Source organism: Mus caroli, chromosome 15, assembly GCF_900094665.2.
Source record: "Mus caroli chromosome 15, CAROLI_EIJ_v1.1, whole genome shotgun sequence".
Classification (NCBI taxonomy): Eukaryota; Metazoa; Chordata; class Mammalia; order Rodentia; family Muridae; genus Mus; species Mus caroli.
In genome coordinates, this window is record NC_034584.1 from 58222161 (window position 1) to 58241437 (window position 19277).

General features: G+C 45.3%; 1 protein-coding gene across 9 annotated transcripts in view; it reads right to left on the reverse strand.

The window, feature by feature from the left end:
* The window catches only part of Asap1 (ArfGAP with SH3 domain, ankyrin repeat and PH domain 1), a 289301-nt gene that overhangs the window by 218676 nt on the left and 51348 nt on the right, over positions 1 to 19277 (reverse strand). Inside the window, exon 1 of one of the 9 annotated variants that reach the window (XM_029469557.1) lies at positions 8661 to 8771. The exons of the other annotated variants lie outside the window; for them this stretch is intronic. Within the exon in view, the coding sequence (XP_029325417.1) occupies positions 8661 to 8692 (32 nt within the window). The 5' untranslated portion in view covers positions 8693 to 8771. Of the gene's footprint in view, positions 1 to 8660; positions 8772 to 19277 lie in introns of those variants that run through there. 9 annotated transcript variants of the gene reach the window in all.

Consider the following 19277-nt stretch of genomic DNA (forward strand, 5'->3'; position numbering starts at 1 on the left):
CCCGAGTGGGTGCAGGAAGCGAGGCCCGGAAAGCCGTCTCCCTCCTGCGCGGACCGAGGGATGGGGGCGCAGCCCTGCTGCCCTCTGAACGTCAATGCTGTACCTTGTACAGAGGAGACAGGAAGGCTTGTTTTAAAATACTTTCATCTGTCCAGATGCATTTGGGTTTTTTTTTTTTTTCTACCCCAGAGGACCGCCGAGCATCCGGAGATGCAAAAAGTATTTCTCAGGTGCAAATGCTCTTCACTGCTAAGCAGGAACTGACTTTCTTCTGAGAAAAGTACCAATTCAGCCCCAGCAAGATGTCTACTGTTGTTAGTCCAACATACCCATCTAATTTCTCACCACCGACTGGAAGATTTTGAGAACGGTATCAACAAAACCCACCTAGTCCTTGGGATTGGCCTCCAGGAGCCCTTGAAAGCGTATGACTGGCCTCCATGCAAGCCTGCTTTGGAAGGCAAGCCCTGAGGCCCACTCAGACCTGCCTGCATACCATCCGATATAGCTAGCTAGAGGTTGTGTTCGCTGGCCTTTCTGCCCGCGTGTGGCTCAGGGACCCACGGAGAGGGCTTGTCTTGAGTGAGGACCGGCAGGGAGGGAGGGGAAGACTGCATGTCAAGAGGAAAAGGTTCGCCTCACAAGCTGACAAATTCTGAGATGAGCGATGTCACAAGGGCCACATTCCTGCTGTCTTGGAATTTGCTTTGCAGCAGAGGACCAGACAAATAGGCAATACAGAGGAGTAGGAGAAAATGACAGAGCCATACATAAACCATGGTCAGAGAAGGCTCGGTCAAAGTGTGCAGAATAGAATGGATACACCACTCGATACCCTGTTGGCTGGGAATCTTGGACCCCTAACTGCCTCCCATGAAAGTAGAAGACAGGGACACTCATGCAGGAGGCTGAGTTCATGGATGAGGACTTGCTCTCTGCATAGGAAAAAAATGGGTTAAACTGTGTGCTGTTTCTCTTCCTGGCTTGACCAAATTGGGTGTGCACTGTGCCTCCACTGTGGTTCCTACCAGTGCTCTCCAAGGCAGGGAAGTGTCTCCGCCTACTACAGGAACTTGCTAAGGGAATAAGCATAAAGAAACAACATCCCTGGCAAATTGACCTTTAAAAAAACTAGTGAATAAAGAGGTTAAACATAAACAAGAGTACTTTCTGCCCTCAGTACTTTAAAAGTTTGGTTTGGGAGACATGGAGAGTGAAGCTCTCAGGGAGAAAATAAGGCAGGAGGAGATTGGCAGCTGACCACGCACAAGGGCAGGCTCACTGGTTGCCACGGCTGCAAGATGTAGCATTTGGAGAATGAACAATCCAGAAGGGAATCCTACCTCATTTCTCACAGCATCTGGAAAATTCTGTAAGTTGGAACAAATATGACCCTTACTAGCTTGGACTAATTAAGCTCCCTGCGCCTCAGAAATCCCATGCTCCCCTATAAAGTACTGAGAGCAAATCAGAAAAATCAGTGAGCACTGGGGCTTTCCTCTGAAAGGATTTGTCTTCCTCAGGGCTGTGAGCCAGTCTGGGTCCCACCCCCCCACCCCCCACCCCCCAGTTGTCATCTAGTACCTGCCCCGGCTACTGAGCTGGCAGCACTCCTCTGTGTGTGTGGCATAAACAGTAAATATGAACTGTTGTTCAGAGGCCTAGACTTAGCTAATAAGTGTGTCTGTTCCCAGAGACCCTGAATTCCACAGCTTTCTCTCCTAATCCAGATACCTTGGGTTTGGGTGGCACGACTTTATCAAATAAGAGGGTAGGCGTGTCAAAAATGACCACCACACAGAGCCCTCCCAGCTGGAGCCAGTTTGCGCCCACACCTGGCTCTGCAGATGAACGAGTCAAGATTATTCCAAGCACAGCAGTGGTAAACAGCCAGGGATTTCTTTCTGAATTCACCAGAGAGCCCAAACTGCCGCCACCAGTTGCTGTTTCAGTTTCCTCCGAAGATTATGTTATGTATCTGCCCCTCCCCTGCCTCCTCCAGCCAAGAGGGGACTATATGAACAATGAGATATTGTGCTCTGGTAAGCATATACCTCCTTAGACTTGTCTGCAATTAGAATTTCAAAGCTTCGCACCTCAACCCACCATCTCTGGGGTTCATGGACCATAATCCTCTTTAAATTTGAAACCATGCCCTGGTGCAAAACCATCTGCACCTCCCTTTTTCTCAAATACCCCGAACACCATTCCTGGATATCTAAAAGCAAATAGAGTCTGGCGTGGGCAAAGCTGAAAGGCTGGGTTTCTTTACAGGGAACTACCCAGAAATACACACTTATCCTCTCCAAAGCCAGAAAAAGACACGTGCACACAGACTCGAGCTTCTGTGAACCTGGCTTATATAAAGCAAGCGCCGTCTACGCTGTCGTCATTATAATCCCCCTCAAAGACTGTTTATTACCCTAGGCCTCTCATTCTGCTAAGCACTGCCCAGAGCAGCAAGCTAGTCAGCCTGCAAGGATGCTTTGTGTCCTGGAAGTGAAGCACCAAGAACAGGACAAGCTTGTTCCTACGGACAGCATTAGCCCTGCTGACCACCGTCACCTGGGAATTGACTCTGAGTCATATTTCTACTCACAAGGCTCGCTCTCCCATCTACTTTGGAACCAAAGAAGCTCTCTTGCAAGAGGACTGACAGCGATCCAAACCTAGGGAGCTGGAGGTGGGCAGCCAAAGGTGCTCTCTAAGCCTGGAACCCCATTGCTGCTCGGAGCCACAGCTTCAGCCAGCCACTGCGCTCATCGAATCCCTCATGGAACCAGCAAAGGCAAAATGCTTCAAGTTCCTGGAACTCGAGTTCCTCTACTCTGTCCCTGGCCTTGTTTTCTTGGGTGTAAAATTAGGGTAATCAGATGGTTAGAAGAAATGGGAAAAGATTCGGCTAAAGATGTTGACACAGAGTGAATTCTCTTTGAACATTTCTTGTGTGAAGCATGGCTATAAATGCATCCATCGCCTTTCATCCTACAACTCAGATATCTCTAAATTAGTTACCTGGCTGCCTGGATGATGGAAGGAGGGGAGGGGAAGGAAGGACTACTCTAACTGGGGTAGAATCTGGGGTCTCTGATGTAGGAGTAAGTACTGTTTGGAAGATGTGCTTACTCTTGTAAGAGGACAGACCCCATCATGATCAGGCTGGATTTGGGAAATTAAGTGAACAAGAATGCCAAGTAGGATCGATTCCAGTCAGGAGCAGAAACGAATCACTGAGGGCCACCATGAGAGGGCCCAGAGAGTTAAGTCCTTGCCACCAGCTCTGACAACCTGGGTTCAATCCAGGGAACCCATGGTAAGAGGAGAGAACAGCACCCTCAAACTGTCCTCTGACCACATACACACATGGCACATACGGACCTAGACACACACACACACACACACACACACACACACGATTTCTTAGAACCAAAGCTCTTATAAAGAAGGATGTTTTAAGGCGGGTAACGTCTAAGGATCCCATTCCCAGGAAGGAGCGTTGATTTATGTAAGAGTGGATTTTCAAACTTGAATGACTTGGGCTCACATCTCTGCCACACATCAGCTATCGGACCTTATTAAAGTGATTTACTTCTCAGAGTCTTGAGACAGACAGACACACATACACACAGGACACAACACAATGATAGTGCCCATCTACAAGAATGAACAAGCTAAGAAATATAAAGTACTTAACGGGGCCTAAGACATCCTAAGTCGATGCCATATTTCCAATATTATAATGGGAACTTGAAACCTGTATATGGAGATAGAAATTCTGATATTTCTAGCTTATGTTCCCCTTTTGAACCCTCATGGCAACTTTGTATGTAAGTTTTAATTATCTAATGTTTACCACAGAGAAAACCAAGACTGGAGGACAGGCCAGGACCCTTCTACCCGAGCGCCTATCCTTAGCCAGTCACTGCACTAGTGGTATGCACGCACTGTCTGAAACCACCACTTAGTCCTGAGGTGCAGCCACCACAGCAACAGGAGCGGCAACACAATGAAATCAAACTGCAAGTTTTTACTCTTGAGCCTGACAGGTCTGCAAAATTGATCTCTTTTACTGTATGGAGCTAGATAGTGATGCTATCCTGGATGCTGTATTTCCCATCACAGGTAACCAAGGAAACCTTATGCATTTCACTTGTTAACTCATAGATTTGTTTTCTATCAGCTTAAAGAAACTACAGGAAGGGAAAGTCCTTCCCGGGCAACAGTGATGTATCTGACTCTATGTGTTATTCCATTAGGCTCACGTTACCACACTCTCCGCAAAAGAAAGGCGGTTTTCTTCATGTTCTTTGTACGAGTGTATCCCAAGTGCACTTGTACAATTTCATGTAATACATTCTTAAAGCCTTTTCTGGTCCTGATTGTGCTTAATTTAATTTAAATATGTCACATAAAACCACTAGAGTGTTCTCAGTAAGAGCAGAACATGGTTTGTTTGGAGACACAAAAACCCTTCTATTCTACCTTTCTGTTTTCTACTGCTCTCTGTAAAGGAATTAGGAGAGAAAAGGCGTGCAGAATACTGGGAACCCAAAGCTCAAAGGATGAGTAACAAGTGAATGAAGTGGGGAATATACTTCAGTCCTGTAAAAGAGGAGTTACAGTTAATAATTACAATCATAGTATGCACCTTGGGCTGCAGTCATGATCTCATTTACCATGGCAATTATATACTGTGGGCACGAAACTATCCCCTACTTACCTGCAGGGGACACTGAAGCTCAAAGGTCACCCTGATAGGTCATGAAGCAGACCAATGTAATGCCCAGGCCCTGGTGGTCAGCCAGTATTTCGCAAGCTCAACAGAGTGATCAGAGACAGTGAAAGGTCCCAGAGCCCCAGGAAAACTCTCCTGCCACAGTTCACATGGTTTCCCTCTTCTGTGAGTCCAGTTTTGAATACAAGCTTGACTGGCCTTGAAAGCAGTCCCCTGTCTCTACTGATTAGGGATTAATCTGCACATGAATATTGTCAATAACAGCCAGATCCCTATGTCATAAAACACAAAGCCACACCAGGTCAGTTCCAGCAGACTTCAGATTCAAGTACACTGTGAACTTCCCACAGTGACAAGTAGGTAGCTCTATTAATGATAGGGCTTGGCAGCGAACTCAGATCTTCCTATTGAGTTTCCTACACTACCAAGTTCCAGATTGTTAATTCCCAGGGGGCTCCAAGGGAGCCTTATCTATCTCTGTCTCACCTACATCCCTCAGGAATTAAAGGAAGGACAGAGGCTCTGGTGTGGCTCCAAACCCTGCAGGCCTCTCTATTCTTACAGAACGTCCCTGCAGGCTGCCCATAAATGTGTCTTGAGCTGTACTGGTTCTTTTTTTTTTTTAAATGAGATACATCATTTCCAATATAAGCAAAACAACATCCAGAGAAGAAAAATCATGGTGTTTTACAGGATTCCTAAAATCCAACATTCTATAGAAGTCTGGGTTCTTACATCTTTAGTTTGCTTCTGCATAAGAAACATGTCCCTGAAAAATGGTGAACTATTTATATGATATCCAGGTTTCTCCTCATCACGGATGAACTGGTCTGGCTTTAAATTTACCAGATGACACTTAATCATGCCCATGGCTGTGCTATCTCAAGGTAAAATACACATCGTTTATGGCCCCCTTTCCTGGCCTCTTTTCAAATATTTTTTTTTCTCCAGTTACTCTGTAGACTCCTTAGGAAGGCAGAAGTGGGAAAGCCACTCACTGTTGGAGCACAGATGCTTAGACATCATTACCTGAAGGGATAGAAGGATGAGTGACAGGAGGGGAAAGAAGGCGAAAATGTTGCTAAGAGAGAAGACTTAGTCCAGGAGCACTGGATTGAGTGAAGTTGCCTCTAGTATCTATCATCACACAAACAGGCGCCAGAGACGATGCATGGAGTAATATGCTTTCTAATACTTTCATTTTCCAGACAAGGAAAATGATTTCCAAGTAGGCAGGTGTGTGGGAACTCTGAGGAACAGATGTCCTGCCTCCCAAGAGTTTTCTATTTCTCCATCTTTCCTGGTTCCATGTCTAAGGAAGGAGCAAAGAGCCTGTGGTGAGAAGCTCCCATCTCTCCTGCTGAATGTTGATCTTAGCATCAAAGTATCAAGGAATGCCTGGAAGCATGGGTCTGCTCTTAATCACTATAATGAGGGGTCATAACTCAGGGGTAGGCTCTCTTACTATGTGTAAGGCTTTGAATCTAAGAAACATAGCTGGGTAGTGGTGGTGCATGCCTTTAATCCCAGCACTTGGGTGAGGGGAGGGAGGGGGCAGAGGTAGGCAAATCTCTGTGTTCCAGGTCAGCCTGGGCTACACAGAAAAACTGGTTTAAAAAAAAAAACAAAACCAAAACCAGAAACAACAACAACAACAACAAAACCCAACACACACACACACACAAACACACAGAGTACATATATATATATATATATATATATATATATATGGCATACCATCATTGACTAACGCCTGTAATTTGAAACAGAACTCCAGTCTGCGACAGTTCACCTCCTGTTTCATTTTCTTCCCCATCTCATTAGCACTATCTCCCTTTTCTTTCCTGTTCCCCAAAGCGAATACCCACACCAACCTCTTCCTTCTCAGTTACCTTAATGTGAGTAACCCATGATCTTTTCATAATCATACTGCCCTTCTCTTATCCCAAGGGGACCCCTCCAACACAGAGTGCAGGCCACATTTCCCCTTTGCTCTTAATGATAAGCACCAAGAGTAGCCATTTCCAAAGAAGGGATTATTGCCTTCAAGGTACCCCAAACATTTTCCAGTGGGAATGGTGGAATTAGGCTGAATCCTAGAAGGCCCACATTTGTCTCACTATCCCCAGGCCATAATCTTCCCATGGTGCGACCTGGATTCAGATCACCTGGGTGCCAGTGCAGCTGCTTGGTACCTCAGGCAGGCTATCTCATTCCAAATTGTTTAGCCTTTAGAATGAGGATTATGACAAGACCTCTTTTGTAAGTGTGCTGAAAGGTTTAAACAAGATTATCCATGCAAGGCCCTAATAGGCAGCTACTGTTTATCATTACTAAAATTCTAAACAGGCGCTAAGTTTGATTGTGTAGGGGTTGAAAGCATACATAAGGCAGGAACCGTTAAGAGGTTCCACGAACACAGAGACTAATAAGGAACTGGTCAAACACACATTAAAAAGTCCATTTAAAGTGTGACCAGGCAAAGGTGACTTGCATTTCTAAGTGTCTGATACACCCAGAGCCCAGAGTATAAGGGGTGGGGGAGGGGGGAATGTGTGTTTGTATGTTATATATGTTCTGTATGTGTGCATGATGTGTCTGACTGTGGGCACTCATGACACAGGGCACATGTAAAGGTCATAGAACAACTTCTGGGAGTCTACCTTCACCTTCTACCTTGAGTCAAGGTCTCTCTTGTTTCTGTGTAGATGCTGCACGCTGCAGACTCACTGGACCCTGGGATTTTTGGCAGGTCCATCCTCTTGTCTCTGCCTCCCATCTTGCCATAGGTGCACACTAACACATCCATCCAGCTTTTTGACCTGGGCTCTGGGATCTAAACTCAGGTTGCCAGGTACACAAGTCAAGCCCTTTTACCCACTGAGCCATTTCCCCGACTGAGACCTATCATTGTAAGCTGTCTTTTATGAGTTGCTGCTTATCAGAAACCCAACTCAAGAAGAAACAACTTAGTAAATGGTAGCTCAGAGATGTTTGCCACATGGAAAGCCAGGGAGGCTGGCCCTTTCTCTTGGCCAAATGTTTTTTTCACCACCTTAGGCCTTTTTTTTCCCTCTATGGTTAAGACCGAAGATTAGGGCAGATACTTTCTGAGGTCCCTAGGGCCATAACATCCCATAACTCAGTAACAGCACTTGATAACTAAGCCTAAAGATCAGGAAGCTATGGCTGAGTTTCATGGGCTGCTGAGAAGTCAGGAGCTGCTGGCTGGCCATCAGTCCCGGGCAGCAGGACCTTCTAAGGGATGCTCTTTATCAGTCACTTTCTCGTTATGTTTTCCAGAAATGTGACTTTACCTGCAACATATATCTGAGCCCGCATAAAATGACCTGTATCATATCAGAATTTTAGCAGTCCACTCTTATGGAATATAGGGTATCAATCACTTCATTTAAAAAGAAAAATTGCCCACCCACTGCAGAGTTTTCTTAGCATATGTTACTGGTTAGCAACATTTTCAAATGTGAACACACCAAATCACACTAGGGATGCTAATTAAATTAAAAAAACAAAACAAAAAAACAACCTTTCTAATTGTCAGTAAATCTTTTGAGAGATGCATCTAGCTTCTGTTCTGTTCCTTGGGGGGGGGTGGTAAGGTTTAATTTTTGAAAAGTTAATTTTTTTGTTCTGGTCTTACAGATGTAGAAGTATCCTATATACTAACTTATAAATTTGCTGGGTATGAGGGAGCTGGTTTGTGGATACACGTGCAGGTGTGCACGGCATGATACAGAAGTGTTTGAGTGCATGCGTTTGTGGGGGGCAGAGATGTGCATAGAGGCCAGTGGTCAATCTTGAGCATGGTTCCTTGGGTACTATCCACCTCAGGTTTGGAGACAGTCTATCAGTGGGACCTAGGGCTAGGCTTTATTGGGTGTGCCAGGGAGTATTAGCTACATACCCTCTAGCAGGCCTTTCTTTCTTCAATAACATGGCTCCAATTTGATTGGTCCACCTCTCTCAAGGCTACTGTTGGAGGTACACATGCGTGCTATGCAGGACTGTGGGGAAAGTGCCTTAATAAAAAGCCATGCTTCAGAGTGGTATTACCTAGAATACACAGATAATATCTGTTAGAATCAAACACCAAGAACAACTGACAATCAATATATGTGTTAATAAACTACTCTCAGAAGAAACAATATGAATGCCCAATACACACACACATATACTATATATTATATATCACACATATTATATAACGTATCATATGTTTTATGAGTGTGTGTACATGTTATGTGTGTGTATAATTCAACATCCATACCCACCAGGGTAATGCACACTAAAACTCTGGGCAATTCCATGCCACTCCAGCCTAAATGGTTATCACTGAGAAAACAGCCAATGTTGCTATGGGTGAGGTAAATAGAAACATATATGGATAGCTGGGAGTGTAACTGAGACAGTCACTATAGACACTGGTATGGAGGTTTCTGGAAAGATTAAAGCTACAGCTACCATACACTCCAGCTGTACCACATGCCCAAAGGACTCTACAGCCTACCACAGAGATGCCTAGTCATCCATGTTCACAGATGCTCTAGGTCACCACAGAGATGCCTAGTCATCCATGTTCACAGATGCTCTAGGTCACAACAGAAGGGAAATGGAGCCAGTGTATGTGACTGGCCGGATCATGAGAATGTGGTGTATAAACACAGGGAAACTTTGTGCAGCTGTAAAGACAAATGAAGCTATGACATTTGTGGGAAAGTGGAGAAGTTATTAAATCTGGAAGTATTAAATTAAGCAAAGTATCTCAGAGTCAGAAGGCCAAATATCCCATGTTCTCTCTCATAGGCAGAGTCTCACATTAAACGCTTGTATCTATGTATGTATAGAGGTAGGTAGGTAGGTGAGTGTGAGTATGTGTGTAGACTATGAAACTAGAAAGGGAACCCTGAAGGATGATTCAAGGGTATTGAGGAAGGGGGACAATGGCACACATGTGACATGAAAGCAGAAAGGAAGCTACTGAGGTGGGGGAATGCCATAAGAACACCTAAGCCTCTGTATGGTAATCCATCTTTCCCGAGCTACTCTAGTTGGAGGAGGAACCATATCATCCATTCCCCCTGTTCTCCTTCTTACTGCCCTTAACATAGATGTGACGGCTGACATGCTGGCAGTCATTTAAAATCATGAGGCAATAGGCCCAGAGACTAGAAGTAGTGGGACAGAAAAGCCTGAGTTTCCTGGTAACCATGGGGTAATATTACCTGGCCTTGAACTCTCTCTTAACTTCTCTGGATTCATGGGGGTGGAGGGGTAGGGACTGGGGTTGGGTAGAGGGGATATACACCTAATTACTGCGGCTATTTGGGGCCTTGTTTACATATCATTGAAATGTAATCTTAATTTACAACCTAGGACTAAGTACTTGCTGAGCCAACCAAGAATGTATGGAGACAGCTCATCTCAGAAGGGGTCAAATTAAAATTGCTCTGCCAGAGTTATTTTCCCAACGTGTGCTCTACAGTTGAGATTTTTCTGATGGAGGCCTTGGGATTCTACTGGGTTATTTTGAAGACACTCACTAAGGCCTGTTTTGTGGAGTTACAGAATTGCTGAAAAGACTGGTCTCAATTCGCCATGCACGCACAGTAAGTACATTTTGTATGCACTTAAACTCCATCTCAGCAATTGCTTCAGAAAACCAACCTCCAAGGAGCCAATGAGCTCCCACTGAGCCTGCTTCTGAAGAAGCAAATGTATTTACCCGACCTTTGCACCACTGCTTAAGGGAGCGGAGGCAGGGCAGATTCCCAACACGGTAAAATGATTGCACTCAAAGACTTCTACACTTTAAAATCAATGTTGGCTCAACATTTTCAGTAGAATCAGGTCAGATCCCAGAAAAACAGCAGCAGTTTTCCCACGGCAGAAATAGGATCCCACCTCGCTTATTTGTTTAGCTGTTTACTTATGGCTGCTGTGCTATTTATCAACCAGTGTGTTATTTATAATCCAGCAGCAGGTTGATAGGGTATTAGTGGGTCAAGAGCAGCTTTTCCTTCCTTGCCGTCTCATGCTCTTTAGAATTCGACCCACAATGACATAAATAAGGATGAAATATTTGAAGAAAAGATCTTTGCACACAGATCACCCTCCTCTGAGGTGATACATTAAATTTCGTGCATATAACAATGAGCTGATGCCCAAAGAGCGTGCTTCCTGGGTTAAAGTCCCTCCAGGGCTGGGATTATGGGCAATTGGCTGAGAGAAGGAATTCTGATCAATCTTATTCATCCTATCTCCAGATCTTGGGTAGGATTTTTAATCTTTGCCTTTTAGGACTTAGCACACAGTCTCCTTTTCTAGAACACAGGAACCAGGAAAAAAATCCCACAGATCCCTGGGCAGCAAAAAGAGCAAAGCCTAGGGCTGCCATTGCAGATCTCCCCTCCAAGACCTGCAGACCCTTCAGGTCTCCCCAGTTCTTGATTTCTCTTATTTGCCATGTGGTGGTGATCTCCATGACCTGATTTTCTGGATTTGTGAGTGTGTGTCTAGAGGGGCTCAAGTGAGGAGAGAAAGCCCACCCTGACGATGATGACACTAGTCTTTGGGCTATCTTAGACAGAGCAGAAAAGGAAAGGCTGACTGAGTACCAGCATCCATTACTCTCTGCTTCCTGGCTGTGGATTCTATGTGATCTGCATGTGCCTTGGAGTCCCCAGCTCTGGAGAGATAAAGACAGCTTAGCTGGTGCTGGCTTCCAGCCAGCTGGAGACACACCTGGATCTGCTCTCCTTGTCTTGACCCCCTGCACCTTCAAACCTGAGCCCAAGTTAATCCTCCCTTCCTTCCTTACATTGCTTTTGCTGGGGACAAAGTAACTAATACACTGACACATTTTGTATCCAAGTGGACACAGAATTCATTCTGGGAATAGCAAGAAGCAGCTAAAGTGAAAAAGGAAACGAAAAAGTGATGCCCACAAACTCGAAATTTGCAGATACGTGACCCTCCATAAAGAAATTCTGAATACATGGGCATGCTCATGAGAACCCCCCATTCTACTTAACATATACTGGTGTCAATGATCACAGGAAACAATGTCAAGTCTTTGTGATTTACAAAGAAGGGCTTGAGTTGTTATGAAATGGTTAGGTAGGGTACCATGCTACATGTAGGCCTTTATAACCAAGAAAAACATGAAATAGATACAGAATAATTTCAGCATGGCTGCTGAGATATTGCCTGGCACAGAACACAAGGCTTAATTTCGTTCAGACATGAATTCCTCATTGCTACAATGTGGCTAATGACACCTAGGCACACATTAGGTACTAAGAGGCATGTGTGGTAAGATTCACAGCAGTACTACACACACACACACACACACACACACACACACCCCACAATTTTATAAAGGCTTTAAAAAAAAAAAGAATCTGCAGCTTCAGAGGGCTGGGAAGTCAGCTTGGTTGGTAGTTCAATTCCCAGAATCCACATGAAAAAGCCAGACATGACGGCATGTGCATGTAACCCCAGCACTGAAGAGGCATAGACAGGAGGCTCTCTGGGGCTTACTTGCCAGCCAGTCTAACTAAGCCCTTGTCTAAATCCCACCCCTTACATTGGCCTTACAAACCCCAAGCCAATGAGAATCCCTGTCTCAGAAAACAAGGTGGACTTCTAAGGGGTGACACCTGAGGTTTACCTCTGGCTTCCACAAACATGTATACACATATACACCCCCATACACAGAGTGGGAGGGAGGAGAAGAGGAAGAGAGAGAGAGAGAGAGAGAGAGAGAGAGAGAGAGAGAGAGAGAGAGAGAGAGAGAGAGGGGAGAGAGAGAGAGAGAGAGAGAGAGAGAGAGAGAGAGAGAGAGAGGAGAAAGAGAGAGAGAGAGAGAGCATTCTAAAACCAGACCAAAGTATTGTAGCCAGAAAATAGCCCCATAGCCTGAGACACCACAGGACCTTGGTACCTTGACCTATCAGGCTTCTGCCAAAGTTGACTTGATTTTAACACATGTCCATTTACAACATTGGCCAGCTACTATCATCTAGTCTTCAGCTGAGAGAAATTAAAACAGGAAGAATATTAATATACTTAGTCCATGTAGCAAGAAAAAGATTCCAGTGTCTCTCATTTTATCTTCTGCTCTGTCCTGAAAGGAGAGGCAGATCTGAGGGGCTGGGAAGCCTGCTCATCTTCACCCAGCTACCAAGCACTTGCATCCATACTAGAAACTATTTCTGGCACCAAATTCAATTCTGCCCCAGCCATAGAACAACTGAAGCACAGCACTGATGATGCAGATTTCCTGCAGACCTGCAACAGACTGGATCTGGGCAACCCAGTGAACTGTAGTGTTTAAACCCCAGATCTTCCCATTATGAACAGTAAAACTGGCAAATCAAAATCCCATAGAATACAGCCCGCTCCCTCTTCAGAAAGCAAGAAGGCATTGGGTCAGAGCCATGCTTCTGCCCAGAGGTGCCCTATTGCTTTGCATAATCGCTTTTCGACAAGCTGGTCTACCTGTTATGTTTAATGAGTGTAGGTTCCTGCTCCACTCATAAAGCTGGCGGACCTCTTTGGCACTTGCTTCACGCTGTGGAAGCAGAGCAGTCATGAAAGCCAGGATGAGCACTGTCGAAAGCCCATCCCTTACATGGTGCTGGAGCCTGACCTGGGGACTCAAAGGGAATTCAAAAGGAATGCAAAGCATGCATCTCGACATATTTTCATACAAAGAGGATAATAACTACTCACGAATTAACCCATATTAAGGTGGTGTAACTGTTTAGGGCATCCATCCACAAAGCCTTCAAGGTGACATGCAGGAGAGAGTCAGCCATGAAGTGGCAAAGCCCCCTTCCAACATCTACACCTCGGCCTAAGAACTCAAATCATGCCAGCTGCCTTGTCCCTTCCCCAACTGCAAATGTGCTTCCTTATTTCCTAACTGTTCAATGTACTGGCCTCAATAGACCTCAGGCAAAGTCAAGCATGGTTTATGGTTATTGGCTTGTATTCGGTCTCAGGGACAATCCTTGGGCCATAATGCACTCTCGCTGATTAGCAATCTACTGGTTACTGCAGGAGCAGACCATGAATGAGAGGACCCTAGAGAGTCAGCTGAGAAGAGAGACCTCAAGGTACACGACTGTGGCCATGAGTGGAAGAGCAGAAGAGGCAGGAGGAAAAGGATGGCAGGGAAGGAGGAAGAAGAGTGGAAAGTAGCAAACAAGGGAAGGAGAAAAATAAAAGGGGCGTAGTGTCTTAGTCAGTATTACTATCACAAGACATCACGACCAAGGCAACCTACAAAAACCAAGCACTGAACCAAGCATGGGGTTGACGATTTCAGAGGGTTAAAGTCCATGATGGCAGAGAAAAGACATGGGAACAGGGACATCTGAAAGCACACATCTTGTTCTAATGCAGGGAGCAGAGATCACACTGAGGACAGCAGGGATCTTGGAAACCTTAAAGCTCGCTCCCAGTGACACACCTCCTCCAACAAGGCCACACCTCCTAATCCTTCTCAAACAGTTCTACCACCTACGAACCAAGTATTCAGAAGTATGAGCTTATGAGAACCATTTTCATTCACAGCCTCATTCTAACCATCACAGGGAGGCAGAGACTGAGAGAAGGGGAAGCAAAGTGGAAAGTTAGGTCAGTCTTTGCCAAAAGGGTTTTATAGATGCTGAACAGCAATCAATCAATCAATCAATCAATCAATCAATAAAAACACGGGCAGAGTCAGAAAGATCTTCCTGGCTGCTGACCCATAGTTCAGCTGTTGGAATCCACAGTAGAGAGAATGAATCAACTCCAGAAAGTTTTCCTCTGATCCCTGTACTTAGGCCGTGGCATGTGTGCGCACATGTATGTACATGTACACGCACACACACACACACACACACACACACACACACACACACGGGATGGGGGTGGGGCAAGTGGTCCTGCAGGCATTAGAGGAAAAGGAAGTACAGTCCCATCACAGCCAACCTACCGCTTCTCAGAGCTTTCCCTCTGTTAAAATCCCTTTCATTCCTATGTCATCCTATAAATGCCAGAGCATGGTCCCCAATCAACAGATGAGAAAACTGAAGTACAGAAAGGATACAGTGTTTCTGTCCTTAAAAGTATTAGTGATGTCATAGCCATGACAATTTTCTTCATCACTTGTACACAACAATAGGTGGGAAGATACGCATTTCTGCCCCATTTAGCAGGCATGGGCCACCACACCCAACATCACGCACAAAGTTTTTGAGAAAGGAATTATCATCAAGTAGGAATCTCATTCCTTTCCAGTCCTTCAGCTCGCAAACATGGGATCTCAGATATAAGCATGACCCTTGACACTGGAGACAAGGCTGCACAGTTGGACTGGGCCAGGAAAGGTGTTGTCACCTGGGGGCATCATCCAGGACCACACGGGATAGCCCAAAGTGGACTCTGCATTACAGATATTTCCCAGCCTTTATCTGAGCAATTCAGGCAAAGGCTATTGATCAAATGAGGCTCAGTGAAGCCAAGAAATTGCAGTTGTTCCCTGTAGACTTTGCTAGACCAACACAGCATCTACCTACTTGCTACTTAAAGTAAAAGAAGAGAAAGAAGAAGAGGGGGAGGAGGAGGAGAGAAGAGGGAAGGGGAGGGGATGGAAGGAAACCTTATTCTCCACATTCACATTCAAACAGAAACAAAACACATAGTTACAAAGGTTTTCTAAGTGCCACTGGATAGGCTGGGCCAGGCTGCCATTTGGAATTCTGCTACTATCCCCATGAGCAGCACATGGAGACACAGGCACAAACACTCACAACTAAGAACGCCTGCAAGTGTGCCCGTGTGTGCGTGCCCGTGTGAGTGTGCCTGTGTGTGCGTGCCCATGTATGCATGCCCATGTATGTGTGCCCGTGCGTGAGGAACAAGCAGACCTTGTAGACTGCCTCTTGACTAAAGCCAGCTCGCTCTCCATTGCCTCACCCTGTCCAAGGTTCTCTTGCCTGTTGGTCTCAACACAAGATGCTACAGGCGTACAAGCTAAGAGCTGAAAAAAACCCGAACAGGCAACGAGACAGACCATGTGGCAAAGAAGGCCCTCTCTATCCTTCCAGGCCTCTGGCTCCTCAGCTTTTGCTTGGGTTGAGAGACACAGGACTAGAAGAAGAATATTCTCCCCTGGGGCCAGGGATGCCCCCATTCGCCCTAACAGCTTCCCCACCTCCTGCCCCCACTCTTCCGGTAGCCAATTTCTTCTCAATCATTACTATTTTGAGTGTGCCATCTGTTTCCTGCTGGGACCCTGACTGATACGGGGAGGCAGTCCTATAAACAGACAATTATGGTATAATGTAGAACAATAAAAGACAATATCGCTCCTCAGCAACCTAAGAATGCTGGAGTCTTAATGGCTCGAGGTGTATGAGTTCCAGCACTTACCTATCTCTGTTAACCTCTTTAAGTTTCAGTTTGTGTCTCTGAGAAAGAAGCTTACTGGGGTGCCTACATAATAGTGTATGGAGTGAGGAAAAAATGCCCACAGGGTATCTGGCACTGAGATGAGCCTTGTATCAGCGCTAGGACATACCCAGCAGGAAACCTCTCATTAACTATGCAGTTCCTTGACAGAGGGTGCCCCATACATGTCTGTCAAGTCATGGGAGTGCCAGGAAAACTAGGTACGAGGGACATGGAGAAAGAGACAGGGCAATAGGAGAGGGCACTAAGACCTAGGACCACCCAGAGCAGACGATGTCAAGCTGTCCTCAGAAGAAAGTACCTAGCTCTTGGCTCGTTCACAGTGCATAGCATTAGCTATGTGTACCATGCACAGCGGGTACAAGTAAGTACATCGGGGACTGGAATGCACATCAGTAGGAGGTAGTGCACACAAGTCAGTATGGGACAGCAAAGAGCCAAGGAGGAAGGATGAGGAGAGGCCAGAGGTTAGGCAAGACATCTAGGGGAGGTCTTGAATGTTGCTGCAAAGAAGCATGTCTCTGTTCTAAAGGTGTCATGTCAGTGGGCACAAACACGTTTGATGCGGAGATGGTTCAGCCTGCCTCTGACCAGGGAACAACATGAGTACAGTGGACATGTTCTGCACACCAAAGTCTGTTGCCTCTGTTTCCCTCCGTTCTTCCAACACCCATGCCAACACACATAACAGCGTGATCCAGACAACTTACTAGGTATAGGTCTTCCCATGAGATATCCAAAATTATTAATAACTGATAAGCCTCCATATATATATATATACACATACATTATATATACATACATATATATATATATATATATATATATATATATATATATCCTGGCTGATGAGTAACTTTCATGTGTTGATAAGGGGAATCACTGGAGGGCCAAATTCTTTCAGGGTGATAATGCAGCTCTTCTTTCAGGAACTCTGAGAAGAAAAGGGGCTTCAAGAGGCTATAATTACCAATAGCTAGTGATTTGGTCCATCTTGCCTGTCCATCTATTCCTGACAGAGACAACCTAAGGCAGGATGAATTTATTTGAGCTTGAGGTTTCAGAGGGCTCAATACATGGTCACGTGGCCCTGGGTGTTTGGGTAGAACATCATGGCAGAAAACTCATGTTTGATTCTCAGAATTCACAAAGTAGCCAAAAACCACTGTAACTCCAGTCCCAATGGATCCAATGTCCTCTTCTGATTTCTACATGCAGCAAGTATACACATACTTCATATACATACACGCAGGCAAAGCACTTGTCTTTGTTAAGGTTTCTATTTCTGGAACTATGACCAAATACCATGACCAAAACTTGGGGAAGAAAGGGTTTGTTTAGCTTACACTTCCACAGTGTAGTCCATCACTGAAAAAGTCAGGACAAGAATGCAAGCCGGGCTGGAATCCTAAGGCAGGGGCTGATGCAGAGGCCATAGAGGGGCACTGATTATTGGCTTGCTTCAGGTCTACCAGCCCAGCGATGGTACCACCCATAAATGGACTGGGCCCTCCACTACCAATCAGTAATTAAGAAAATGCCCTACCGGTTTGTCTACAGCCCAATCTTACAGAGACATTTTCTCAGTTGAGGCTCCCTCCCGCTGGTGACTCTAGCTTATGTCAAGTTGGCATAAAACTATCCAGCAAAATGTTCAGATATATTAAATAAATAAATAATCATACACACAGAGAGAGAGACAGACAGACAGACAGACAGACAGACAGACAGAAAGAGATAGACAGAGAGAGACAGAGAGATTAGAATGAATCACAGTGTACCCTGTTGGCCTTCCTTATAAAACTGGAGAACCATCTGGTATTTAAAAACAAAAACAAAAAAAAAACTTCATATATTGGATGTTAGACATGGTGTCAGAAAAAAAAAATACAGGCTTGACACCCATAAAAAGTCTACTTCATTGTATTTGAGGAACAATGCCTGCCCTTTTCCTTCTGAGAGACATTCCCTGAACCCCATGACCTGGCTAATCCAAGAGGACTATGCTCCCCTGAGTGGCTCTGCCCCACTGACTCAACTTCTGACTCAACCGTCCTCCTGGGTGTGTGTACAAGAAAGATGCCACACCCAAAGCTGTCACACTCATTGTCCCTGAGGTCCAGAGACCAAACAAGACTAGCCAAGGAATCTGTTGTTATGCTTGCCCCACCCCTATCCCCTAGGCATGGGCAGCCAGCCTATGCACAATAATATATTGGAGAGGTGGCCCCTATTCTCAACTGAGCACCTATTTATTGGACACAAGTGTAAGACTGGATCCAACAAGAATGGTAGCCTGAGACAAGTCTCTGAATACGAGAACATACTTGGGAATCGATCCCAGGTAGACAACAGAGTAAGTAAGATGGGAAGGAAGCCATTCTTGAATGTATTAAAGAGCAGGATACAGAGATGATAACCTGAGCTCACCACACTGGAGACCTTGGGAGATGCTATGAAGCGCACCTCAGAGCAGAGCCTCTAGAGACATGGAGGCTAGAGTGCTTTCTGTCCCACTCTAGTCCCCATTTGGCTAAGGAAGGACTGCTCCTGGGCAGTTAGATCCATGAAGCTCTGACCTGGACCATGTGCAGTCTAAGGTCACCAAGAAGATCCCTTGGGGAAGAGTAGCGGTTGAAGCCTTGGTACAAGGAGCAATGTGAGCCCAGATGATCCAAGTTAAACGCCTGGTACCCAAAGACTCTACCCATCAGATAATGTACCAGGTCCTAAGGTAGGACCTTGGGCCAGTCAAGAGGTAGCTGTAACCAAGCAAGTAAAAACTTAGGCTACGCCCAGCACAGTGCTATGAGCAGCAATGGAAGTCAGTCAGACTTTGTCAGGTATGTAGTTCAACTCATGGAAGTCATAGGAGAAAAAAGAAACAGACAAGATTACTTCTAATAATAGGTCACATGTAGCAAAATAGTATCCCATCCACATGCCACCAGTGGAACATGTCTGTTTTGTCATGCGAACTCTGGGTAACTAATATATTTTATTCTTACATCTCAAGTTGGACAAGCCACGCTTCAGGTTCTTTTTTTTTTTTTTTTTT